The sequence below is a fragment of the Oncorhynchus keta genome, chromosome 15 (assembly GCF_023373465.1).
Source record: "Oncorhynchus keta strain PuntledgeMale-10-30-2019 chromosome 15, Oket_V2, whole genome shotgun sequence".
Lineage (NCBI taxonomy): Eukaryota > Metazoa > Chordata > Actinopteri > Salmoniformes > Salmonidae > Oncorhynchus > Oncorhynchus keta.
In genome coordinates, this window is record NC_068435.1 from 3,561,454 (window position 1) to 3,588,331 (window position 26,878).

A 26,878-nucleotide genomic window follows, 5' to 3' on the forward strand; every position below is an offset into this window, starting at 1 on the left:
AAGCTGTTTCACAACCACCCGTGATTGGGAGTCCCATACATAGGGCATCACACAATTGGCCCAGCGTCATCTGGGTTTGGCCGGGATAGGCCGTCATTGTAAATAAGAATTTGTTCTTAACTGACTTGCCTGGTTAAATAGGGTTACGGTGCCCACTCACTGCCATGATCTTCATGTCATGGTGGTTGTTTATGGACAACAGAGTGGACTACTTGTGTTAATAAGCCAATATTGCGTCTCCTAACACCTGTGTGTAAACGGAGGACTGACACCAAACGTGTCGTCACTGAAAAATACTGTATTAAAAATGGGTTTCAAAACAGTGTATTTAGCATTTGTGAAATTATTTTGATGTGATATGGACAAAGTAGAGGGCTTTATGTTTTTAGAGCCGTACCGTAATTAGGAATCGATTCACGTTTAGAAATTAGTATTTGCCTCGAAACGCAACAGGTAAGATCCTTGGACTATAAGCAGTAACATTAGGATCCTTCTGTTCATTATTGGACTGATTAATCAGGCTGTAATAACAAATTAATTGATATATAAAGCCCGAAAGTAAAAATGATGTATATGCTCATTACAAGCCATAATGTTTAATAAAATTACATTTTAAAAACACACTCTACCAGTTGTCTTTGCGGTGTGTCCAACTGCTCAACACTTCTTTTTTACTATCCTCCCCTGATTCCAAATATAACATTGTCATGGCATGCTTGGTTCAATAGCTATTGATGAGAGAATATTGTATATAAAACTAACTTTACCAAATCATATACAGTACCTCCCTACCAGCTCTCTAAAAGGTCAGGTAAACAATACATTCCTGTGGATATTTTGTCAAATTTCGAGCAGCTGAAGGACAAAGAGTACAGACAACTGGTAGAGTACATTTGTATGTAATTTTATTCAACATTCTGGCTTGTAAGGAACATTTACAAGATTTTGCAGGCATTAGTCTGTATACCAATTAAGGCTGTATACCAATTCATTGTTTAAATTTTCGAAGTCACGTGAAATGCGGTTCTTGGAGCTTTAAACCCAATAACAATGTAATACTAAAAATAAATGTCTATTACTACAGCATGATTAATCAGATTACCACACCCAATGAGACATAGGTGAGGTTTGTTTGCAATATACAGGTAGCCGATGGGCGAGACATTGTGTCGTCGACAACACAAAGCTGATAAAGCTTTAAAAGTTAGATAACTCAAACTGGGTTGTTACTATTTACCACAGCCACAAAGAATTGGCTCTATCGTCAAAAAAAACTAGTTTTGGTCTTAATTTAAGATAGAATTTGGCATAAGGTTAGCAGTGTGGTTAAGGTTTGGTTCAAAATAAGATTTTAGTTAGATACATGTTCAATATAGGCGGAGTTTAGACATAAGTATGACTTTGTGGATGTGGTAACTAGTGACGACCCTCAAACAGCTAGCAAGCAAGAATCTTGTTAGCATGACCTGATGATTGTTACAATAACGTTAGTTTTCAGAGCTGCCACCGAAGCTACATTTGACTGTCTTACCTCTCGCATTCGCCTCAGCTGCAACCTTCTGAATATGAGTCAGAGAAAATAAAACATAAGAGGACAACAAAGCGATGTTGACAAGCGGGGACTGCATATTTGTAGCTGTGACGGCCTTTCTTCCAACAAACTAAGAGCGCGCACGGTGAAATTACACCGGAAGTGATGTTCGGTTGGATAGGAAAAAGGGTTTCCACCAGTTACCATAGCAAAAAAAATCTAAATTGGCTATAAAAAAATATATTTTGTGTAGCATTTTGGCTTTTAAGGTTAGGGTTGGACATAAAGTCAACCGTTTGGTTGTTAGGATTAGGTTTAAAATAATATTTTAATTGTAAAAAAAAAAAAAAAAAAAGGCGGGTTTATGACTTTGTGGCTGTGTTAACTAGTGACGAACAGGAAAAAGTGAGTTGAAGTGGAGCGGTTCGAACTTCAAAATACAAGTCCTCGTTTCTTCTTTGTACAGTCTGCAGTGCCTTCCGAAAGTATTCATTCACCTTGTCTTAGTCCAAAAATGTTTGTGTTATAGTCTAAATTCAAAACGGATTCAATATTATTTTTTTCTCACCCGTCTACACACAATAACCCACAATGTTCAGGCCAAAAAAGACTCCAGTCACAAACGGTTCTCTCTGCTACCGCACGGCAAGCGGTACCGGAGCGAGTGCCCAGTTTCGGCCCAAAAGGCTCCTTAACAGCTTCTACCCCCAAGCCATAAAACTGCTGAACAATTAATAAATTGTCCATCCGGGCTATTTACATTGACCCTCCCTCCTCCCTTTTGTTTTTACACTGCTGCTTCTCGCTGTTAATTATCTATGCCTTACCCCTACCTATATGTACAAATTACCTCAACTAACCTGTACCCCCGCACATTGACTCGGTACCGGTATATTATAGCCTCATTATTGTTATTCTATTGTGTTACAATTTTGTATTTTTTTTATTCTTCTTTAGTTTATTTAGGAAATATTTTCTTAACTATTGTCTAAAAACTGCATTGCTGGTTAAGGGCTTGTAAGTAAGCATTGCTGGTTAAGGGCGTGTAAGTACGCATTTCACGGTTAGGGCTCCGCTTGTTGTATTCAGCGCACGTGACAAATACAATTTGATTCGATTGGCAAAGTGAAAACATGTTTTTAGAAATTTTAGCTAATTTATTGAAAATAACTTACAGAAACATATAATTTAAATAACTATTCACATTTACATTTTTACATTTTAGTCACTTGGCAGACACTCTAGTCCAGAGCGATTTACAGTTTGTATATTCATGTTAAGGATATTCAGTTGATGTCGGAAATTTACATACACTTAGGTTGGAGTCATTAAAACTTGTTTTTCTACCACTCCACAAATGTCTTGTTAACAAACTATAGTTTTGGCAAGTCGGTTAGGACATCTACCTTGTGCATGACACAAGTAATTTTTCCAACAATTGTTTACAGACAGATTATTTCACTTCTAATTCACTGTATCACAATTCCAGTGAGTCAGAAGTTTACATACACATACATACACAGTTGACTGTGCCTTTAAACAGCTTGGAAAATTTCAGAAAATTATGTCATGGCTTTAGAAGCTTTTGATAGGCTAATTGACATTATTTGTGTCAATTGGAGGTGTACCTGTGGATGTATTTCAAGGCGTACCTTCAAACTTCAAAGTACCTCCTTGCTTGACATCATGGGGAAATCAAAAGAAATCAGCCAAGACCTCAGGAAAAAAAGGTATACCTCCACAAGTCTGGTTCATCCTTGGGAGCAATTTCCAAACGCCTGAAGGTACCATGTTCATCTGTACAAACAATAGTACACAAGTATAAACACCACGGGACCACGCAGCCGTCATACCGCTCAGGACGGAGACGCGTTCTGTCTCCTAGAGATGAACGTACTTTGGTGTGAAAAGTGCAAATCAATCCCAGAACAACAGCAAATGACCTTGTGAAGATGCTGGAGGAAACCGGTACAAAAGTATCTATATCCACAGTAAAACAAGTCCTATATCGACATAACCTGAAAGGCCATTCAGCAAGGAAGAAGCCACTGCTCCAAAACCGCCATTAAAAAGCCAGACTACGATTTTCCACTGCACATGGGGACAAAGATCATATTTTTTAAAGGAATGTCCTCTGGTCTGATGAAACAAAAATATAACTGTTTGGCCAATATGACCATCGTTGTGTTTGGAGGAAAAAGGGGGAGGCTTACAAGCCGAAGAACACCATCCCAACCCTGAAGCACGGGGGTGGCAGCATCATGTTGTGAGGGTGCTTTGCTGCAGAAGGAACTGGTGCACTTCACAAAATAGATGGCTTCATGAGGTGGGAAAATTACGTGGATATATTGATGCAACATCTCAAGACATCATTCAGGAAGTTAAAGCTTGGTCGCAAATGGGTATTCCAAATGGACAATGATCCCAAGCATACTTCCAAAGTTGTGGCAAAATGGCTTAAGGACAACAAAGTCAAGGTATTGGAGTGGCCATCACTAAGCTGTGACTTCAATCCCATAGAACATGTGTGGGTAGAACTGAAACCCGTGTGCGAGCAAGGAGGCTCACAAACCTGACTAAGTTACACCAGCACTGTCAGGAGGAATGGGTTCAAATTCACCTGACTTATTGTGGGAAGCTTGTGGAAGGTCAAGTTAAACAATGAAAAAGCTGAAATAAATCATTCTCTCTACTATTATTCTGCCATTTCACATTCTTAAAATAAAGTGGTGATCCTAACTGACCTAAGATTGAATTTTTACTAGGATTAAATGTCAGGAATTGTGAAAAACAGTTTAAATCAAATTGTATTGGTCACATACACATGGTTAGCAGATGTTAATGCGAGTGTAGCGAAATGCTTATGCTTCTAGTTCCGACCATGCAGTAATATCTAACAAGTAATCTAACAATTTCACAACCACTACCTTATATACAAGTGTAAAGGAATGAATAAGAATATGTACCTATAAATTAATGGATGAGCGATGGCCAAACGGCATAGTCAAGATGGTTTAGAGTACAGTATAAACATATGAGATGAGTTATGTAGGGTATGTAAACATTATATAAAGTGGCATTGTTTAAAGTGACTAGTGATACATTTATTACATCCACTTTTTAATTATTAAAGTGGCTTTAGATTTGAGTCAGTATGTTGGCAGCAGCCACTCAATGTTAGTGATGGCTGTTTAACAGTCTGATGGCCTTGTATTTGGCCAAGGTGTAGGTAAACTTCCGACTTAACTAGGTGGGACAACTGTAGCTAGGTGGGACAACTGTAGCTAGGTGGGACAACTGTAGCTAGGTGAGACAACTGTTGCTAGGTGGGACAACTGTAGCTTGGTGGGACAACTGTAGCTAGGTGGGACAACTGTAGCTAGGTGGGACAACTGTAGCTTGGTGGGTCAACTGTAGCTTGGTGGGTCAACTGTAGCTAGGTGGGACAACTGTAGCTTGGTGGGTCAACTGTAGCTTGGTGGGTCAACTGTAGCTAGGTGGGACAACTGTAGCTTGGTGGGTCAACTGTAGCTTGGTGGGACAACTGTAGCTTGGTGGGTCAACTGTAGCTTGGTGGGACAACTGTAGCTAGGTGGGACAACTGTAGCTAGGTGGGACAACTGTAGCTAGGTGGGACAACTGTTGCTAGGTGGGACAACTGTAGCTTGGTGGGACAACTGTAGCTAGGTGGGACAACTGTAGCTAGGTGGGACAACTGTAGCTTGGTGGGTCAACTGTAGCTTGGTGGGTCAACTGTAGCTAGGTGGGACAACTGTAGCTTGGTGGGTCAACTGTAGCTTGGTGGGTCAACTGTAGCTAGGTGGGACAACTGTAGCTTGGTGGGTCAACTGTAGCTTGGTGGGACAACTGTAGCTTGGTGGGTCAACTGTAGCTTGGTGGGACAACTGTAGCTTGGTGGGTCAACTGTAGCTTGGTGGGACAACTGTAGCTAGGTGGGACAACTGTAGCTAGGTGGGACAACTGTTGCTAGGTGGGACAACTGTAGCTTGGTGGGACAACTGTAGCTAGGTGGGACAACTGTAGCTAGGTGGGACAACTGTAGCTTGGTGGGTCAACTGTAGCTTGGTGGGTCAACTGTAGCTAGGTGGGACAACTGTAGCTTGGTGGGTCAACTGTAGCTTGGTGGGTCAACTGTAGCTAGGTGGGACAACTGTAGCTTGGTGGGTCAACTGTAGCTTGGTGGGACAACTGTAGCTTGGTGGGTCAACTGTAGCTTGGTGGGACAACTGTAGCTTGGTGGGTCAACTGTAGCTTGGTGGGTCAACTGTAGCTAGGTGGAACAACCACATATCAAAGGCATGGAAAGTACATTTTTCCTCAATAAAGTAGCTATCAGTAGAGTCAGAGTTAGAAAGGGGGAGGGTCAAGTGCAAGTGCTGGTTAAGGGTCAGACAGAGGATTATTTAAGACACTGTTTGAAGAAGTAGGGTTTAAGATGTTTTCAGAAGATGGGCAGGGACTCTATTGTCCTAGCTTCAGGGGGAAGCTGGTTCTGCCATTGAAGTGCTAGAACAGAGAACAGTTTGGACTGGGTTGAGCGGGAGCTGCCCTCCCACAGTGGTGGGAGAGTCAAGAGACCTGAGGTGGCAGAACAGAGAACAGTTTGGACTGGGCTGAGCGGGAGCTGCCCTCCCACAGTGGTGGGAGAGTCAAGAGACCTGAGGTGGCAGAACAGAGAACAGTTTGGACTGGGCTGAGCGGTAGCTGCCCTCCGGTAGGGGAGGGAGAGTCAAGAGACCTGAGGTGGCAGAACAGAGAACAGTTTGGACTGGGCTGAGCGGGAGCTGCCCTCCCACAGGGGTGGGAGAGTCAAGAGACCTGAGGTGGCAGAACAGAGAACAGTTTGGACTGGGCTGAGCGGGAGCTGCCCTCCCACAATGGTGGGAGAGTCAAGAGACCTGAGGTGGCAGAACAGAGAACAGTTTGGACTGGGCTGAGCGGTAGCTGCCCTCCGGTAGGGGAGGGAGAGTCAAGAGACCTGAGGTGGCAGAACAGAGAACAGTTTGGACTGGGCTGAGCGGGAGCTGCCCTCCCACAGGGGTGGGAGAGTCAAGAGACCTGAGGTGGCAGAACAGAGAACAGTTTGGACTGGGCTGAGCGGGAGCTGCCCTCCAGTAGGGGAGGGAGAGTCAAGAGACCTGAGGTGGCAGAACAGAGTGCTCAGAGTGCTCAGGGTAGGGTTTGTAAATTGCCCAAAGGTAGGGAGGGGCATTCACACCTCTGAGTCAATACTTTGTTGAAGCACATTTGTCTTTCTGGGTGAGTCTCTAAGAGCTGTCCACACCTGGATTGTGCAACATTTACCCATTATTTCTTTCTAAATCCTTCCAAGCTCTATCAAATTGGTTGTTGATCATTACTAGACAACCATTTTCAAGTCTTGCCATAGATTTTCAAGTAGGTTTAAGTCAAAACTGTAACTAGGCCACTCAGGAACATTCATAGTCTTCTTGGTAAGCAACTACAGTGTATATTTGACCTTTTGTTTCCGGTTATTGTCCTGCTGAAAGGTGAATTCATCTACCAGTGTCAGGTGGAAAGCAGACTGAGCCAGGTCTTTCAATAGGATTTTGCCTGTGCTTAGCTTCATTCCATTTCTTTTTATCCTGAAAAACTCCCCAGTCCTTACCGATTACAAGCATACCCATAACATGATGTAGCCATCACTATGCTTGAAAATATGGAGAGTTGTACTCAGTATTCAGGACAAAAAGGTTTATTTTCTTTGCCACATTACTTGCAGTATTACTTTTGTGCCTTGTTGCAAACAGGATGCATGTTTTGGAATATTTTTATTCTGTACGGGCTTCCTTCTTTTCCCTCTGTCAATTAGGTTAGTATTGTGGCGTAACTACAATGTTGTTGATCCATCCTCAGTTTTCTCCTATCACAGCCATTAAACTCTGTAGCTGTTTTTAAAGTCACCATTGGCCTCATGGTAAAAAAAAACCCTGAGTGGTTTCCTTCCTCTACAACAACTGAGTTAGGAAGGACCCCTTTGTAGTTACTGGGTGTATTGATACGCCATCCAAAGTCTAATTAATAACTTCACCATGCTCAAAGCGATACTCAATGTCAGCTTTAAAAAAAAAAAGTGGGCTCCCCGAGTAGTGCAGCGGTCTAAGGTACTGCATCTTAGTGGTATAGGCGTCACTACAGACACCCTGGTTTGATTCCAGGCTGTATCACAACCGGCCATGATTGGGAGTCCCATAGGGTGTCGCACAATTGGCCCAGCTTTGTCCGGGTTTGGCCGGGGTAGGCCGTCATTGTAAATAAGAATTTGTTCTTAACGGACTTGTCTAGTTAAATAAAGGTAAAAAAATATATATATTTTATCTACCAATAGGTGTCCTTTTTTTGCGAGGCATTGGAAAAACCTTGGTCTTTGTGGTTGTCACGGTTTTCACATGGTGAAGGAGAGTCAGACCAAACTGCAGCGTGTCGATTGCGATCCATGTTTATTGAAACAAACGTAAACACGAACACTACAAAACAATAAACGAAACCCAAAAACAGCCTATACATGTGTCAACTAACATCAAGACAATCACCCACAATTACAACCAAAGAATATGGCTGCCTAAATATGGCTCCCAATCAGAGACAACGATAAACACCTGCCTCTGATTGAGTACCACTTCAGACAGCCATAGACTCTCCTAGAACACCCCACTAAGCTACAATCCCACTAAGCATACACACCACATACAAAAACCCATGTCACACCCTGGCCTGACCAAATACATGAAGAAAAACACAAAATACTTCGACCAGGGCGTGACAGTGGTTGAATCTGTGTTTTCTAAGCACATTTTTACTCATGAACGTATTTAAGCTTGAATACTTATTGACTCAAGACATTTCAGCTTTTCATTTTTTTAATCATTTTTAAACTTTAAAAAAAATACACGATTCCACTTTTACATTATGAGGTATTGTGTATAGATCAGTGACACATTTTTAAAAATTCAATCCATTTTAAATTCAGGCTGTAACACAACTTAAATATGGAAAAAGCCAAGGGGTGTGAATCATTTCTAAAGGCACTGTATCTTACTGAAGAGCTCAGACTTTCAACGTGGCACCATCATAGGATGCCACCTTTCCAACAAGTCAGTATATCAAATTTCTGCCCTGCTCGAGCTGCCCCGATCGACTGCATTATTATTATTATTATTGTTATTTGTGAAGTGGAAATTTCTAGGAGCAACAACGGCTCAGCCACCAAGTGGAAGGCCACACAAGCTCACAGAACGGGACCGAGTGCTGAAGTTCTTAGCACGTAAAAAATGGTCTGTCCTCGGTTGCAACACTCACTACCGAGTTCCAAACTGCTTCTGGAAGCAACGTCAGCACAAGAACTGTTCGTCGGGAGCTTCATGAAATGGGTTTCCATGGCCGAGCAGCCGCACACAAGCCTAAGATCACCGTGCGCAATGCTAAGTGTCTGCTGGAGTGGTGTAAATCTCGCCGCCATTGGACTCTCTGAATCAAGCTTCAACATTTGTCAGTCCAATGGACAAATCTGGGTTTGGCAAAAAAATGTTATTTAACTCAGCAAACCAAACCCAGATGATACTGGGCCAATTGTGCACCGCCCTATGGGACTCCCGATCACGGCCGGTTGTTATACAGCCTGTGTATCATGGTTCGGGCTAGTCCTCTTAGTTCCAGTGAAGGGAAATCTTAACGCTACAGCATACAATGACATTATAGACAATTCTGTACTTCCAACTTTGTGGCAACAGTTTGGGGGAAGGCCCTTTCCTCTTTCAGCATGACAATACCCCCATGCACAAAGCAAGGTCCATACAGAAATGGTTTGTCGGAGATCGGCGTGGAAGAACTTGACTGGCCTGCACAAAGCCCTGACCTCAACCCTATTGAACACCTTTAGGATGAATTGGAACGCTGACTGTGAGCCAGGCCTAATCGCTCAACATCAGTGCCTGACCTCACTAATGCTCTTATGGCTGAATGGAAGCAAGTCCCCAGCAACAATGTTCCAACATCTAGTGGAAAGACTTCAGAAGAGTGGAGGCTGTTATTGCAGCAATGTACCAACATCTAGTGTAAAGCCTTCCCAGATGAGTGGAGGCTGTTATAGCAGCAATGTTCCAACATCTCGTGAAGAGCCTTCCCAGAAGAGTGGAGGCTGTTATAGCAGCAATGTTCCAACATCTAGTGTAAAGCCTTCCCAGAAGAGTGGAGGCTGTGATAGCAGCAATGTTCCAACATCTAGTGGAAAGCCTTCCCAGAAGAGTGGAGGCTGTTATAGCAGCAATGTTCCAACATCTCATGAAAAGTCATCAATCAATCAATTGAATCATCAAATCAAATTGTATTTGTCACATACACATGGTTAGCAATGTTAATGTGAGTGTAGCATTTACATTACATTTACATTACATTTAAGTCATTTAGCAGACGCTCTTATCCAGAGCGACTTACAAATTGGTGCATACACCTTATGACAACCAGTGGAACAGCCACTTGCATCTAAATCTTGTTGGGGGGTGAGAAGGGGGGTGAGAAGGATTACTTACCCTTACTTACCCTATCCTAGGTATTCCTTGAAGAGGTGGGGTTTCAGGTGTCTCCGGAAGGTGGTGATTGACTCCGCTGTCCTGGCGTCGTGAGGGAGTTTGTTCCACCATTGGGGGCCAGAGCAGCGAACAGTTTTGACTGGGCTGAGCGGGAACTGTACTTCCTCAGTGGTAGGGAGGCGAGCAGGCCAGAGGTGGATGAACGCAGTGTCCTTGTTTGGGTGTAGGGCCTGATCAGAGCCTGGAGGTACTGAGGTGCCGTTCCCCTCACAGCTCCGTAGGCGAGCACCATGGTCTTGTAGCGGATGCGAGCTTCAACTGGAAGCCAGTGGAGAGAGCGGAGGAGCGGGGTGACGTGAGAGAACTTGGGAAGGTTGAACACCAGACGGGCTGCGGCGTTCTGGATGAGTTGTAGGGGTTTAATGGCACAGGCAGGGAGCCCAGCCAACAGCGAGTTGCAGTAATCAAGACGGGAGATGACAAGTGCCTGGATTAGGACCTGCGCCGCTTCCTGTGTGAGGCAGGGTCGTACTCTGCGGATGTTGTAGAGCATGAACCTACAGGAACGGGACACCGCCTTGATGTTAGTTGAGAACGTCAGGGTGTTGTCCAGGATCACGCCAAGGTTCTTAGCGCTCTGGGAGGAGGACACAATGGAGTTGTCAACCGTGATGGCGAGATCATGGAACGGGCAGTCCTTCCCCGGGAGGAAGAGGAGCTCCGTCTTGCTGAGGTTCAGCTTGAGGTGGTGATCCGTCATCCACACTGATATGTCTGCCAGACATGCAGAGATGCGATTCGCCACCTGGTCATCAGAAGGGGAAAGGAGAAGATTAATTGTGTGTCGTCTGCATAGCAATGATAGGAGAGACCATGTGAGGTTATGACAGAGCCAAGTGACTTGGTGTATAGCGAGAATAAGAGAGGGCCTAGAACAGAGCCCTGGGGGACACCAGTGGTGAGAGCGCGTGGTGAGGAGACAGATTCTCGCCACGCCACCTGGTAGGAGCGACCTGTCAGGTAGGACGCAATCCAAGCGTGGGCCGCGCCGGAGATGCCCAACTCGGAGAGGGTGGAGAGGAGGATCTGATGGTTCACAGTATCGAAGGCAGCCGATAGGTCTAGAAGGATGAGAGCAGAGGAGAGAGAGTTAGCTTTAGCAGTGCGGAGCGCCTCCGTGATACAGAGAAGAGCAGTCTCAGTTGAATGACTAGTCTTGAAACCTGACTGATTTGGATCAAGAAGGTCATTCTGAGAGAGATAGCGGTAGAGCTGGCCAAGGACGGAATGTAGCGAAATGCTTGTGCTTCTAGTTCCGACAATGCAGTGATAACCAACAAGTAATCTAACTAACAATTCCAAAACGACTGTCTTATACACAGTGTAAGGGGATAAAGAATATGTACATAAAGATATATGAATGAGTGATGGTACAGAGCAGCATAGGCAAGATACAGTAGATGGTATCGAGTACAGTATATACATATGAGATGAGTATGTAAACAAAGTGGCATAGTTAAAGTGGCTAGTGAATCATCCGGAAATCATGCAGTTTATTCGGCTACGGGTGAAATAAACTGTAAAATAACTTTACAGGATGGTGAAAGTGAAAGGTGATGAGCGAGATGCTGCTTTCCAATAAATATCGAGGGTCTTATTCTGGTGATATCATCGTGAGCACACTCGCTATTTAAAGCAGCAACAAAAAAAATTGTCCGAAAACCATCAGTAGAGTTAAATGCGATGGAAACCCATTTAACTTGTATTTGGGTTTTATTCGGTTCATGGTTATTTAACCGCGAAAGCTATTTCTAATGTGCAGGTTGTCATCACACACATACTATAGTCTGAAGCAACAAGTCAATTTGATAATAATATATAATATAATATATGCCATTTAGCAGACGCTTTTATCCAAAGCGACTTACAGTCATGTGTGCATACATTCTACGTATGGGTGGTCCCGGGAATCGAACCCACTACCCTGGCGTTACAAGCGCCATGCTCTACCAACTGAGCTACAGAAGGACCACATTGAAACCCATTGAAACAAAACTCTGGTGGGAAAATGCACGACTTTATGCGGATTTTAGAATGTCGGCAATTGGGTGGAAACCTGGTTATTCATGCAACAACAACGAACATACAAATGTGATATGAACCGCAACGAGACGAAAGCACTCATTTCTCCATATACAACATTGGCACAAACGGTCGATTTCTCTTCAGAAACACATTGCAGGCAACTGTATTACAAATGGCGTTCATGTTGTGCCTATAAATCTGTATGTGTTTAAAGTGATCCAGCTCACACATTAAATCAATCAATTAAAAGCATAATCTGCTGAGAATGACACACGCAACCAAAACGACACTGCCTGAAATCCACCCAACACTGGAGAGAAAAGACACGTGGTGAGATTCGCCATCAGCGCCAACCGCGTGGTCTCTCTTGCTGTGAGCCACTTCCTGTTCTGCTGTGAACCCCGTGTGGATGTTGTGGCTTTAGGACTGATCAATCAAATTACTGACTCTCTCTTTACACAGGTAAATACTTGATTTTTAACAACTAGAGCTATGGACTACGGTATATACGACAAAAAAAACCAAACAAAAGACCACAGCCCTAAAACAGTATCCGGTGTTTTCGTTTTGCTTTGAGCAACCGAGCCTACTGTGTTTACAATGCTAGCTAGGGAACAGTATCCACGTTGTCTTACTTAGCTGTGTCTTTATGCAGTAACATTTAGATAACTAGCTACCTCGTCAGGAATATGTAATGGTTAACTGACTAACTGACAGCTAGATTAGTTAACGTGAGCTACATTTTTATGGCCAGCGTTAGACCATGTCATTAACAAAGCTAGTTTAACTAGCTAACTATTCATCTGTGTGTGTTTTGGCTTACGGGCATTTGTTTTATTTTTGAATAGTCAGTCCTTAGGAATGTAACACCTGATATATTGCAGTGTTTTCCAGACAATGAAAAAATGTGTTGTCTAGTAAACTAGATAACTCAACTGGTGTCTAGTTTATAGCTAGGTCCATTAAACGGCTTCCACGGTGGTTCAGGATAAACCTGAAGCTGATTACATTCACCCAGTGAGCTTGTGTTTATTTATTTATTTATTTATTTGTTAATTCATGAGAATATTGTCCGACGACAACTCATCCACGTTCCTCTTTTCCAGATAAAACCATGAACCAAGAGAAACTAGCCAAACTTCAGGCCCAGGTCCGGATAGGTGGAAAGGTAACTACGATCATCTCTTACTGTTGAAATAGACCATTTTTGTTATGACACAGGCACGACTAACTTGTAGTCCCTTCCATGTCTGGGAATGTGCAGGGTTTTTGACGGCAGCAGTTGAGTATTTTAACTGCCGGGTCTGTTTGGTTGAAAGGCATTAGACTTGTCAAAGCAACTGGTATTCGTGTTTCCCCCTGAGCACATTACTCCTATTATGAGCAGATGCTTTGGCCCATCCGGCCTGGCTGTGGGGGGGCCCATGGCTTTGTCTTCTTACTGTTTGGTTTGGTAAAGGGCCTCGTTGTGTCTCCTGTCCACAGCTAGATGGCACTATTGGTGTGGCCGAAATGTAACACCTGCCAAATGTGTGTTGGTTTTGTGTCATTGGCGGCTAAAGGCGCTGACTCGATCAGGACAGGCGTGTTGAAATATCAAAACAAACTCTTAACCAGCTATGTTCATTTGGGGACAGGTAGAAAAGCATTAAACGTTAAACAAGCATTTCGCTACACTCGCATTAACATCTGCTAACCATGTGTATGTGTGACAAATAAAAATTTGATTTTGATTTGAAACGTTTGTGGAAATTTAGCTAGCTTGCTGTTGCTAGCTAGTAATATAGTAATATATGCCATTTACCAGACGCTTTTATCCAAAGCGACTTACAGTCATGTGTGCATACATTCTACGTATGGGTGGTCCCGGGGATCGAACCCACTACCCTGGCGTTACAAGCGCCATGCTCTACCAACTGAGCTACAGAAGGACCATACGTTAATTTGTCCTATTTAGCTAGCTTGCTGTTGCTAGCTAACGTTAATTTGTCCTATTTAGCTAGCTTGCTGTTGCTAGCTAATTTGTCCTGGGATATAAACATTGGGTTTGTTACTTTACCTGAAATACACAAGGTCTTTGACAATTAATCCACACATTTTAAAGGGGAAACCGCATATCTTTTTTTTCTAGTCACATCTCTCCTCCTTCCAGGCTTCTACTTCAGTCTTTATGTGGCGGTTGACAACCACCTTTAAGGTGCATCGCCACCAACTGGTCTGGCGCGTGGACCTCGGTTTAGATTTTAAATCACCCGCGTGAGAAGAAGAAAAAAAAACGAACGAACGAACGAGGAGTTGAGAAAGGAGGGACTTGCAGCACGCGGACGGTCACAAATAGAAACGAGTTGTGTGTTAGTGCCTGGCTACGCAGACGCTCGTGAGCAGTGTGGATGCGATGATTGAATAAATGTCTCTTGCGACACAACAGCATGTTGGGTGGGTGTATTTCAGTAGCCGCGGTGGCGGGTGGTCAGGGCGCCACAGTGGTGAGTATTTCACTCGTATTTGTGAATACAAATAGTGAAGTATGATCACATTTATAGTAACATAAATGCTTCAGTAGCTGTTTTTTTTTAAAGTATTTCTGCCATTTTTTTCCCCCTTCTATAGCTGGTAAATTAAAGTCAAAAGAACTACAAATCTGTATTTGACCCTTTTTATTTAACGAGGCAAGTCAGTTAAGAACAAATTCTTAATTGCAATGACGGCCGAGGATATAGCCTATACCACCTCACGCTGAAATACTGCCTGGCTGTGGGCACCTGAAGAGCTAAAGTGAAAGATTTTTTTTTGGGGTGTATTTTGGCTGGTACAATCTGAGTGAATGGGGAAAAAGTTGTAATCTGCCTGACAGTGGCTGGTAGAACCTAAAATGTACTTTTTTTGTTCCGACTGTTGGCACTCAGCATATCACTAACATGTTGATGACTTTAAGTTTGACTACTACATCCATTGTACTGGCTGGAGATGGTTAATAAGTATTTGTGTGAAGACCGAATACTTGATATGTTACCCTGGGTGCTGAGTCCAAACCAACGTGCAGCAGATTCCATCTGTTGCATTCAGGGGTTCTGACGTGACGTTTCATTGGTCACCTCCATTCCTATTCATGGTTCACGAGCAAGTCTCTTCTTCTTATTGGTGTCCTTTAGTAGTGGTTTCTTTGCAGCAATTGGACCATAAAAGGCCTGATTCACACAGTCTCCTCCCAACAGTTGATGTTGATGTGTCTGTTACTTGAACTCTGAAGCATTTATTTGGGCTGAAATTGCTGAGGCTGGTAACTCTTATGAACTTATCCTCTGCAGCAGAGGTAACTCTGGGTCTTCCTTTCCTGTGGAGATCCAGTTTCATCATAGCACTTTATGGTTTTTGCGACTGCACTTGAAGAAACTTTCGAAGTTCTTTACATTTTCTGGATTGACTGACCTTCGTGTCTTAAAGTAATGGACTGTCATTTCGCTTTGCTTATTTGAGCTGTTCTTGCCATAATATGGACTTGTTCTTTTACCAAATAGGGCTATATTCTGTGTACCCCCCTACCTTGTCACAACACAACTGATTGGCTCAAACACATTAAGAAGGAAATAAATTCCAAAAATGAAACTTTTAACAAGGCGCACCTGTTAATTGAAATGCATTCCAGGTGACTACCTCATGAAGCTGGTTGAGAGAATGCCATGTGTGTGCAAAGCTGTCATCAAGGCAAAGGGTGGCTACTTTTGAAGAATCTCAAATATATCAAATATATGTTTTGAATTTACACTTCATTTCACACTAGTTCATAGTTTTGATGTCTATAGTAGTATTCTACAATGTAGGAAATAGTTGAAGTAAAGGAAAAAAAAACCTAGAATGAGTTATTGTTGTTTTCTACCAAACCTACCACCCTTCCCTGAATTGGAATAAACTAATGAACAATAACACTTAGGCTTCTACTTCCAGCATATACATACATTTACTTATGTCCTTAAAAATATATATAGTTTTGTTCTATTTGCCAAATATTCTAACTGACGATTTCTAAATTTCGGATCCCTTCAATTCATATCGTTTCTACAGATTGTAAATACATTTTTTTTTTTTCAATTTTTTTTACACTAAAATAATTATATTATTGACCATTTCAAATCACCCAGTTATCTGCAGTTGGCTCCAGGTAAAATGTTTGTACTTCGTCCCACTGTAATTATAAACATGTTGACGCTGTTGTCCTCAGGGAACAGCTCGCCGGAAGAAGAAGGTGGTTCACAGAACCGCAACAGCTGACGACAAAAAACTCCAGAGCTCCTTGAAGAAACTGGCGGTGAACAACATCGCTGGGATTGAGGAGGCAAGTCATTACAATATTTATTTATTTATATTTTTAACGGAGAAATTGAGTTGACTGTCTTCACACTGAGCATGTCAACTAAATCAACTCTTAGCCTCTCCCCTTTTTTTAAATTTTTTTATTTCACCTTTATTTAACCAGGTAGGCTAGTTGAGAACACCTTTATTTAACCAGGTAGGCTAGTTGAGAACACCTTTATTTAACCAGGTAGGCTAGTTGAGAAGACCTGTATTTAACCAGGTAGGCTAGTTGAGAACACCTTTATTTAACCAGGTAGGCTAGTTGAGAAGACCTGTATTTAACCAGGTAGGCTAGTTGAGAACACCTTTATTTAACCAGGTAGGCTAGTTGAGAACACCTTTATTTAACCAGGGAGGCTAGTTGAGAACACCTGTATTTAACCAGGTAGGCTAGTTGAGAACACCTTTATTTAACCAGGGAGGCTAGTTGAAAACACCTTTATTCAACCAGGGAGGCTAGTTGAGAACACCTGTATTTAACCAGGGAGGCTAGTTGAGAACACCTGTATTTAACCAGGTAGGCTCGTTGAGAACACCTGTATTTAACCAGGTAGGCTCGTTGAAAAGACCTTTATTTAACCAGGGAGGCTAGTTGAGAACACCTGTATTTAACCAGGTAGGCTAGTTGAGAACACCTTTATTTAACCAGGTAGGCTAGTTGAGAACACCTTTATTTAACCAGGGAGGCTAGTTGAGAACACCTTTATTTAACCAGGGAGGCTAGTTGAGAACACCTGTATTTAACCAGGGAGGCTAGTTGAGAACACCTTTATTTAACCAGGGAGGCTAGTTGAGAACACCTTTATTTAACCAGGTAGGCTAGTTGAGAAGACCTTTATTTAACCAGGTAGGCTAGTTGAGAAGACCTTTATTTAACCAGGGAGGCTAGTTGAGAACACCTTTATTTAACCAGGGAGGCTAGTTGAGAACACCTTTATTTAACCAGGTAGGCTAGTTGAGAAGACCTTTATTTAACCAGGTAGGCTCGTTGAGAAGACCTTTATTTAACCAGGTAGGCTCGTTGAGAACACCTGTATTTAACCAGGTAGGCTGGTTGAGAACACCTTTATTTAACCAGGTAGGCTAGATGAGAACACCTTTATTTAACCAGGTAGGCTAGTTGAGAACACCTTTATTTAACCAGGTAGGCTAGTTGAGAACACTTTTATTTAACCAGGTAGGCTAGTTGAGAACACCTTTATTTAACCAGGTAGGCTAGTTGAGAACAAGTTCTCATTTGCAACTGCGACCTGGCCAAGATAAAGCATAGCAGTGTGAACAGACAACACAGTTACACATGGAGTAAACAATTAACAAGTCAATAACACAGTAGAAAAAAAAGGGGCAGTCTATATACAATGTGTGCAAAAGGCATTGAGGAGGTAGGCAAATAATTACTATAATCCTTCGGCATCAAATGTAGATCTGAAAGTCTCGGGAATCGGGTCAACAACCGCTTGTTCTCTGAAATGATTAGATAGGAAAGCACGATTTGTTCTTCATGGCACATTTCTATCTGAACGTTCCGGAAACATTGTTGTGCTGTTTATACAGTACAGAATACTTTGCTAAACCCCTGTCTCTATCCCCCACCAGGTGAACATGATAAAGTACGATGGCACGGTGATCCACTTCAACAACCCCAAGGTGCAGGCCTCTCTGTCCGCCAACACGTTTGCCATCACAGGCCATGCAGAGAACAAACAGCTGACAGAGATGCTCCCAGGCATCCTCAGTCAGCTGGGGGCAGACAGCTTCACCAGCCTTCGCAAACTGGCAGAGCAGTTCCCACGCCAAGGTGGGTGTAGTGGGCTCACTGCATTAGGATTCAAGACCACTTGATTTTCTCTACGTTTTTGTTAAGTTACAGACCGTTTCTTTTTCCCCTCGTGAATTTACTCAAAATACCCCATAATGACAAAGCAAAAACATGTTTTTAGAAATTGTAGCTTAAGTTGTTAAAATGTAAAATCTGAAATATCACATTTTACGTAAGTATTCAGACACTTTACTCAGTACTTTGTTGAAGCACATTTAGCAGTGATTACAGCCTCCAGTCTTCTTGGGTATGACGCTACAAGCTTGGTACACCTGTATTTGGGGAGTTTCTCCCGTTCTTCTCTGCAGATCCTCTCAAGCTCTGTCAGGTTGGATGGGGAGCGTCACTGCACAGCTATTTTCAGGTCTCTCCAGAGATGTTCGATCGGGTTCAAGTCCAGACTCTGGCTGTGCCACACAAGGACATTCAGAGACTTGTCCCAAAGCCACTCTTTCGTTGTCTTGGCTGAGTCCTTAGAGTTGTTGTCCTGTTGGACGGTGAACCTTCTCCCCCCCCCCAACAGTCTGAGGTCCTGAGCGCTCTGATGCAGGTTTTCATCAAGGATCTCTATGTACTTTGCTCAGTTCATCTTTCCCTCGATCCTGACTCGTCTCCCAGTCCCTGCCATTGAAAAACATCCCCACAGCATGATGCTGCCACCACCATGCTTCACTGTCGGGATGTTTTAAAAAATATATATATAATTTTTAACCTTTATTTTACTAGGCAAGTCAGTTAAGAACAAATTCTTATTTTCAATGACTGCCTAGCCTTGTCAGCTCGGGGATTCGAACTTGCAACCTTTCAGTTACTAGTCCATCGCTCTAACCACTAGGCTACCCTGCCGCCTCTACACTCTAACCACTAGGCTACCCTGCCGCCTCTACACTCTAACCACAAGGCTACCCTGCCACCTCTACACTCTAACCACTAGGCTACCCTGCCGCCTCTACGCTCTAACCACTAGGCTACCTGCCGCCTCCACACTCTAACCACTAGGCTACCCTGCCGCCCCTACACTCTAACCACTAGGCTACCCTGCCTCCTCTACAATCTAACCACTAGGCTACCCTGCCCCCTCTACACTCTAACCACTAGACTACCTGCCTCCTCTACACTCTAACCACTAGGCTACCCTGCCGCCTCTACACTCTAACCACTAGGCTACCCTGCCGCCTCTACACTCTAACCACTAGGCTACCCTGCCGCCTCTACACTCTAACCACTAGGCTACCCTGCCGCCTCTACACTCTAACCACTAGGCTACCCTGCCGCCTCTACACTCTAACCACTAGGCTACCCTGCCGCCTCTACACTCTAACCACTAGGCTACCCTGCCGCCTCTACACTCTAACCACTAGGCTACCCTGCCACCTCTACACTCTAACCACTAGGCTACCCTGCCGCCTCTACACTCTAACCACTAGGCTACCTGCCGCCCCGTCTCTATGTTGCCAGGTTTCCTCCAGACCTGATACTTGGCATTCAGGCCAAAGAGTTCAATCTTGGTTTCATCAGACCAGAAAATCTGATAGTCCTTTAGGTGCCTATTGGCAAACTCCAAGAGGGCTGTCATGTGCCTTTTATTGAGGAGGGGCTTCCGTCTGGCCACTCTACCATAAAGGCCTGATTGGTGGAGTGCTGCAGAGATCGTTGTCCTTCTGGAAGGTTCTCCCATCTCCACAGAGGAACTCTGGAGCTCTGTCAGAGTGACCATCGGGTTCTTGGTCTCCTCCCTGGAGTGCTGCTGAGATGGTTCTCATTCTCATTGGAAAGGGGCTGATATTCCAGTTTTATTTTGCAAACATTTCTAAACCTGTTTTCGCTTTGTCATTATGGGATATTGTGATGTCCTTATGGGATATTTTGATGTCCTTATGGGATATTGTGTGTTGTTTGAGGAGTAAAAATAATGATTTAATCAATTTTAGAATTGGGCTGTAACGAAACAAAATGTGATAAAAGTCTAGGGCTCTGAATACTTCCCGAATGCCCTGCAGTTACAGCCTCACGAGGGGCAGTTGCGCAGCCTCGCGCCTTGTTCAAGAATAAAATGTCTAATTTTACCCTTTTTTTTTTTTTTTTTTTTTTTTCTCCTTCCCTATTGCAGTACTTGACAACAAAGCGATGTCGATCAGCAAACCAGAAGATATTGAAGAGGAGGACGATGTTCCAGGTATTGTTTCTCGAGACACGGCTTTGTTGTTAAAATGGCGGCATCATGCTCTCTTATATCTCTTATGATGCTGGTAGAGGGGCAGAATGTTGATCTCCCTGTTGGAAGTAGCTTTGAATTAGAGTTTCTGCTAAATGACCAAATGGTACTTTCCTGAAGATTTACATGTATCTCTCCTTTCTTTCTTTCTTTCTTTCTTTCTTTCTTTCTTTCTTTCTTTCTTTCTTTTCTCTCTCTCCTCTTCTCTCTCTCCACAGATCTTGTAGAAAACTTTGATGAAGCGTCAAAGAATGAAGCCAACTAATGAATCCAACTTCAGGCCCTTTTTATCCAGTACCCTCTGCCCTTCCTCAGTACCATCTATTCAGAACCCACTGGGTACCCCCCCCAATAACCTATCTTCTACCCAGTACACACCTCTCTATCGTGTGGACTCTGTGGGATCTGTTCAGTAAGCTGTAGCATGACTTACAGAATCTATCATGGAGAACAGATGCGTGTCAGAGCAGTCACCATTCCTATTCTCTCTCATGGCCTCAATACACCCCAGACCTCCCCCTCTCTCTCTCATGGCCTCAATACATCCCAGACCTCCCCTCTCTCTCAATACATCCCAGACCTCCCCCTCTCTCTCAATACATCCCAGACCTCCCCCTCTCTCTCAATACATCCCAGACCTCCCCCTCTCTCTCTCTCAATACACCCCAGACCTCCCCCTCTCTCTCTCTCAATACACCCCAGACCTCCCCCCTCTCTCTCTCTCTCAATACACCCCAGACCTCCCCCTCTCTCTCTCTCTCTCTCTCTCTCTCATGGCCTCAATACACCCCAGACCTCCCCCTCTCTCTCTCTCTCTCATGGCCTCAATACATCCCAGACCTCCCCCTCTCTCTCTCTCATGGCCTCAATACATCCCAGACCTCCCCCTCTCTCTCTCTCATTGCCTCAATACACCCCAGACCTCCCCTCTCTCCCCCTCTCTCTTTCTCTCATGGCCTCAATACACCCCAGACCTCCCCCTCTCTCTCTCTCATGGTCTCAATACACCTCCCCCTCTCTCTCATGGCCTCAATACACCTCCCCCTCTCTCTCTCAATACACCCTAGACTTCCCCCTCTCTCTCTCTCTCTCTCTGCACAACTGCTGTTGAAGGAACAACATCATCCAGTATTTTAGCCTCAAGACAAATCAAACTGGTGTTGTCCCAAATGGCTCCCTCTTCACTACTTTTAACCAGGCCCCATCGGGGATTTTAGTCGAAAGTAGTGTACAATGTAGTTGAGAATAGTTGACCATTTTGGTACGGCGCCATTATACCAACCAACCACCAACTGTAACACAGCAATCCATGTCTCGTATTTTAACAGGCGATCCTATTAATGTCTACATTCACTGAATGACTAGGGTACCAAGTACTCCATCCAGAATGATCCCCTGCACTACGTTCTGATTAGAGCAAAGGGGGTGCCGTTTGGGAGGCCCAATTACTATCAGTATATCTATCAGACATGAAGGTCTAGGCCCTACTCTAGGATGTCAACAGGTCCTGGTGTAGGCCTTACAGTAGGGTGTCAACAGGTCCTGGTGTAGGCCTTACTGTAGGGTGTCAACATGTCCTGGTGTAGGCCTTACTGTAGGGTGTCAACAGGTCCTGGTGTAGGCCTTACTGTAGGGTGTCAACAGGTCCTGGTGTAGGCCTTACTGTAGGGTGTCAACAGGTCCTGGTGTAGGCCTTACTGTAGGGTGTCAACAGGTCCTGGTGTAGGCCTTACTGTAGGGTGTCAACAGGTCCTGGTGTAGGCCTTACTGTAGGGTGTCAACAGGTCCTGGTGTAGGCCTTACTGTAGGGTGTCAACAGGTCCTGGTGTAGGCCTTACTGTAGGGTGTCAACAGGTCCTGGTCTAGGCCTTACTGTAGGGTGTCAACAGGTCCTGGTGTAGGCCTTACTGTAGGGTGTCAACAGGTCCTGTAGGGTCCTCCTGGTGTAGGCCTTAGGTCCCGGTCCTGGTGTAGGCCTTACTGTAGGGTGTCAGGCAGGTCCTGGTGTAGGCCTTACTGTAGGATGTCAACAGGTCCCGGTGTAGGCCTTACTGTAGGGTGTCAACAGGTCCTGGTGTAGGCCTTACTGTAGGATGTCAACAGGTCCTGGTGTAGGCCTTACTGTAGGGTGTCAACAGGTCCTGGTGTAGGCCTTACTGTAGGGTGTCAACAGGTCCTGGTGTAGGCCTTACTGTAGGGTGTCAACAGGTCCTGGTGTAGGCCTTACTGTAGGGTGTCAACAGGTCCTGGTCTAGGCCTTACTGTAGGGTGTCAACAGGTCCTGGTGTAGGCCTTACTGTAGGGTGTCAACAGGTCCTGGTCTAGGCCTTACTGTAGGGTGTCAACAGGTCCTGGTCTAGGCCTTACTGTAGGGTGTCAACAGGTCCCAGCCCTGCCAGACATCACTCATCTTATACAAAAAACAAAAACAATTATCCTGTTTATTAAAAACCAAATAAATCTGTGATCATGAATAGTTTGTTTGCTGTGTTTTTATTATGTGTGGTGATCTGCTTGTTTAAGCTGACATTGAATGGTTCAGATACTGTGCGTTTGTCTGAAATAGCACCCTATTCCCTATATAGTGACCTGTAGGGAACCCTGGTCCACTGTGGGGCACTATAGGGAACAGGTGCCATTTGGGATCTGCATGTTTCTGTGGTCTTGCTTAAAGCGGCAATATGTAACTTTTTGGTGCGACCCTGACCAAATTCACATAGAAATGTGTGTTATAGATTTGCCATTCTCATTGAAAGCAAGTCTAAGAAGCGGTAGATCTGTCCTAAACTCGGCAGCAAAAGAAACGTCCCTTTTTTCAGGACCCTGTCTTTCAAAGATAATTTGTAAAAATCCAAATAACTTCACAGATCTTCATTGTAAAGGGTTTAAACACTGTTTCCCATGCTTGTTCAATGAACCATAAACAATTAATGAACATGCACCTGTGGAACGGTCGTTAAGACACTAACAGCTTACAGACGGTAGGCAATTAAGGTCACAGTTATGAAAGCTTAGGACACTAAAGAGGCCTTTCTACTGACTCTGAAAAGAAAGATGCCCAGGATCCCTGCCCATCTGCGTAAACGTGCCTTAGGCATGCTGTAAGGAGACATGAGGACTGCAGATGTGGCCAGGGCAATAAATTGCAATGTCCGTACTGTGAGATGCCTAAGACAGCGCTACAGGACGGACAGCTGATCGTCCTCGCACTGGCAGACCATGTGTAACAACACCTGCACAGGATCGGTACATCCGAACATCACACCTGCGGGACAGGTACAGGATGGCAGCAACAACTGCCCGAGTTACACAAGGAACGCACAATCCCTCCATCAGTGCTCAGACTGTCCGCAATAGGCAGAGAGAGGCTGGACTGAGGGCTTGTAGGCCTGTTGTAAGGCAGGTCCTCACCAGACATCACCGGCAACAACGTCACCTATGGGCACAAACCCACCATCGCTGGACCAGACAGGACTGGCAAAAAGTGCTCTTCGCTGACGAGTCGCGGTTTTGTCTCACCAGGGTGATAGTCGGATTCGCGTTTATCGTCAAAGAAATGAGCATTACACCGAGGCCTGTACTCTGGAGCAGGATTGATCTGTTCCGTCAAGGTCTAGGGCGGTGTGTCACAGCGTCATCGGACTGAGCTTGTTGTCATTGCAGGCAATGTCAACGCTGTGCGTAACAGGGAAGACCTCCTCCTCCCTCATGTGGTACCCTTCCTGAAGGCTCATCCTGACATGACAATGCCACCAGCCATACTGCTTGTTCTGTGTGTGATTTCCTGCAAGACAGGAATGTCAGTGTTCTGCCATGGCCAGCGAAGAGCCCGGATCTCAATCCCATTGAGTACATCTGGGACCCATTGGATTGGAGGGTGAGGGCCATTCCTCCCAGAAATGTCTGGGAACTTGCAGGTGCCTTGGAAGAGTGGGGTAACATCTCACAGCAAGAACTGGCAAATCTGGTGCAGTCCATGAGGAGGAGATGCACTGCAGTACTTAATGCAGCTGGTGGCCACACCAGATACTGACTGTTACTTTTGATTTTGACCCCCCCCCCCTTTGTTCAGGGACACATTATTCCATTTCTGTTAGTCACATGTCTGTGGAACTTGTTCAGTTTGTCTCAGTTGTTGAATCTTATGTTCATACAAATATGTTAAGTTTGCTGAAAATAAACACAGTTGACAGTGAGAGGATGTTTCTTTTTTTGCTGAGGTTAGAAGCGCAATCATTTCATCTTTACTATTTATTTTGTTTATTTTTTGCTGAGTTTGTGCGATATTTCTTTGCTCCTCGTTTAAGTTTAGTTTTTGCGTCTTTTACTTTGGGATTTGTACAGCAGCTTCAAACAGCTGAAAAATACAATATTTTAGTTGATTGAAAAGACAGATTGTACATTGGTTCTCTCCACTCCACATTTCTTATTTTGTCACAAACTGAAAATAAGGGAACTATTAGAATTCTAGCAACCGGGAAATGGCGGAGTAAATGTATTAAAAATATAATTTAAAGTTACAAGTCCAGAGCCTCAATGTGTGTCTTGAACTACGTTGGGAATAGGGGTCTGTTTTCAGTCACAGACCATGTATATAGGCCAAGACCAAGCAAAGCAGTTCGACAAAAAACAACACATAAACAAACAGTCAAACACACAAAATAAAAATATATATGTACAGTGTAGAAGAGTAAGGAGGTAAGGCAATAAATAGGCCATAGAGGTGAAAATAATTACAATTTAGCTTTAATTACTGGAGTGATACATGTGCAGATGATGATGTGCAAGTAGAGAAACTGGGGTGCAAAGGAGCAAAATAAATGAATACCAGTATGGGGATGAGGTAGATAGATGGGCTGTTTACAGATGGACTAAGTACAGGTGCAGTGATCTGTAAACTGCTCTGACAGCTGATGCTGAAAGTTAGTGAGGGAGATATGAGTCTCCAGCTTCAGAGATATATATATTTTTTTGCAATTCGTTCCAGTCATTGGCAGCAGAGAACTGGAAGTGTTGGCTTTGGGGATGACCAGTGAAATATACCTGCTGTGGAACTCATGCTACAGGTGGGTGTTGCTATGGTGAGCTGAGATAAGGCGGGGCTTTACCTAGCAAAGACTTATAGATGACCTGGAGCCAGTGGGTTTGGCGACGGATATGTAGTGAGGGCCATCTAACGAGAGCATACAGGTCACAGTGGTGGGTCGTATATAGGGCTTTGGTGACAAAACGGATGGCACTGTGATAGACTGCATCCAATTTGTTGAGTAGAGTGTTGGAGGCTATTTTATAAATGACATCGCCAAAGTCGAGGATTGGTAGGATGGTCAGTTTTACGAGGGTATGTTTGGCAGCATGAGTGAAGGAGGCTTTGTTGCGAAATAGGAAGCCAATTCTAGATTTAATTTTGGATTGGAGATGCTTAATATGAGTCTGGAAGGAGAGTTTACAGTCTAACCAGACACCTAGGTATTTGTAGTTGTCCACATATTCTACGTCAGAACCGTCCAGAGTAGTGATGCTGGACCGGTGGGCAGGTGCGGGCAGCGATCGGTTGAAGAGCATGCACTTAGTTTAACAATATGATATAGGTGTGATGTGTACCCCGCTCTGCTTTTGCCTGGAAAAGGCATCTTATAAGGTTATTAAGTGAATGGTATTTTCGCTGAACGGTGGAGCTAATTGTAAAGGTGTCCGCATCACAGGAGGCTGGTAAGGGGAGGATGGCTGGAATAGAACAGTATCAAACAGATTTGAACCATGCGTTTGATGTGCTTGTTACCATTCCAGACATTACTAGACGCACATCCTCCCCACTTTAGGTGCCACCAGCCGCCTGTGGTCTGCATACATACGTTTGAAAAAAACTAGGGAAAAAAGCAGAAATATCTCTCATGAGACACCGTAGCAACAAGTACACAATGGTTTGAATTCATCCAAAATAACCAAGGGGCCAGTGTTCCTGTCGAGGCACTGTTTCGACAGCTCCTATAATTTTGCTGATGCCCAACCCAGAAATACAATTTCCATACACAGCCACATTGAAAGTCCGATAAGAAAATTCCTAGTAAAACGCTTTAGTTGTCACCTTTGTGCACAAAACATTCATTGAAATATTCAAATAATTGTCACGAACGCCATTTTGTTATCACTCACAGGCAAAGATATTGGCTGTGTTCTCGTGCATCAAAACTGTGATGTTTCATGGGTAAATTGTGACTGGCTGACTGATCTACAAACAATATTGAGTAGTTATTTATGATGCAAGATGATTTGTAGATTAGTTAGTCTCGCCTTTAAAATCG

The 26,878-nt window shown here is 44.0% G+C and overlaps 2 protein-coding genes and 1 long non-coding RNA gene across 45 annotated transcripts in view; 2 read left to right on the forward strand and 1 right to left on the reverse strand.

Annotated features, from left to right (window-relative positions):
• Positions 1-14,423, reverse strand: part of txndc12 (thioredoxin domain containing 12 (endoplasmic reticulum)) — a 32,445-nt gene extending 18,022 nt beyond the window's left edge. For 6 of the 20 annotated variants that reach the window (XM_052462871.1, XM_052462872.1, XM_052462875.1 and 3 more), the window contains exon 1: positions 1,532-1,710. In XM_052462871.1, coding sequence (XP_052318831.1) covers positions 1,532-1,628 — 97 coding nt within the window. In that variant the 5' untranslated portion in view covers positions 1,629-1,710. Of the gene's footprint in view, positions 1-1,531; positions 2,255-14,245 lie in introns of those variants that run through there. The other 14 variants (XM_052462865.1, XM_052462868.1, XM_052462870.1 and 11 more) reach the window with 6 other exon arrangements.
• Positions 12,480-21,375, forward strand: LOC118377539 (transcription factor BTF3 homolog 4-like). 3 transcript variants are annotated; one of them, XM_052462889.1, is made up of 6 exons: positions 12,480-12,648; positions 13,293-13,354; positions 16,406-16,519; positions 18,136-18,337; positions 20,469-20,534; positions 20,792-21,375. In XM_052462889.1, the coding sequence occupies exons 2-6, from the start codon at positions 13,301-13,303 to the stop codon at positions 20,836-20,838; spliced, it is 483 nt and encodes a 160-aa protein (XP_052318849.1). In that variant the 5' UTR covers positions 12,480-12,648; positions 13,293-13,300; the 3' UTR covers positions 20,839-21,375. The 3 variants fall into 3 exon arrangements, with proteins under 3 accessions (XP_052318849.1, XP_052318850.1, XP_052318848.1); XM_052462890.1 differs by lacking the exon at positions 12,480-12,648 and adding an exon at positions 13,068-13,203; XM_052462888.1 differs by lacking the exons at positions 12,480-12,648; positions 13,293-13,354 and adding an exon at positions 14,542-14,672.
• A 21-nt stretch (positions 21,376-21,396) lies between these two features.
• Positions 21,397-23,047, forward strand: LOC127907505 (uncharacterized). Of its 22 annotated transcripts, none has more exons than XR_008064635.1 (3): positions 21,460-22,497; positions 22,572-22,676; positions 22,712-23,047. It is a non-coding gene; the product is annotated as an uncharacterized LOC127907505 (long non-coding RNA). The 22 variants fall into 22 exon arrangements; XR_008064627.1 differs by having other exon boundaries at positions 22,572-22,641; positions 22,677-23,047; XR_008064633.1 differs by having other exon boundaries at positions 21,461-22,497; positions 22,572-22,816; positions 22,852-23,047.
• The last annotated feature ends 3,831 nt before the right edge of the window (positions 23,048-26,878 follow it).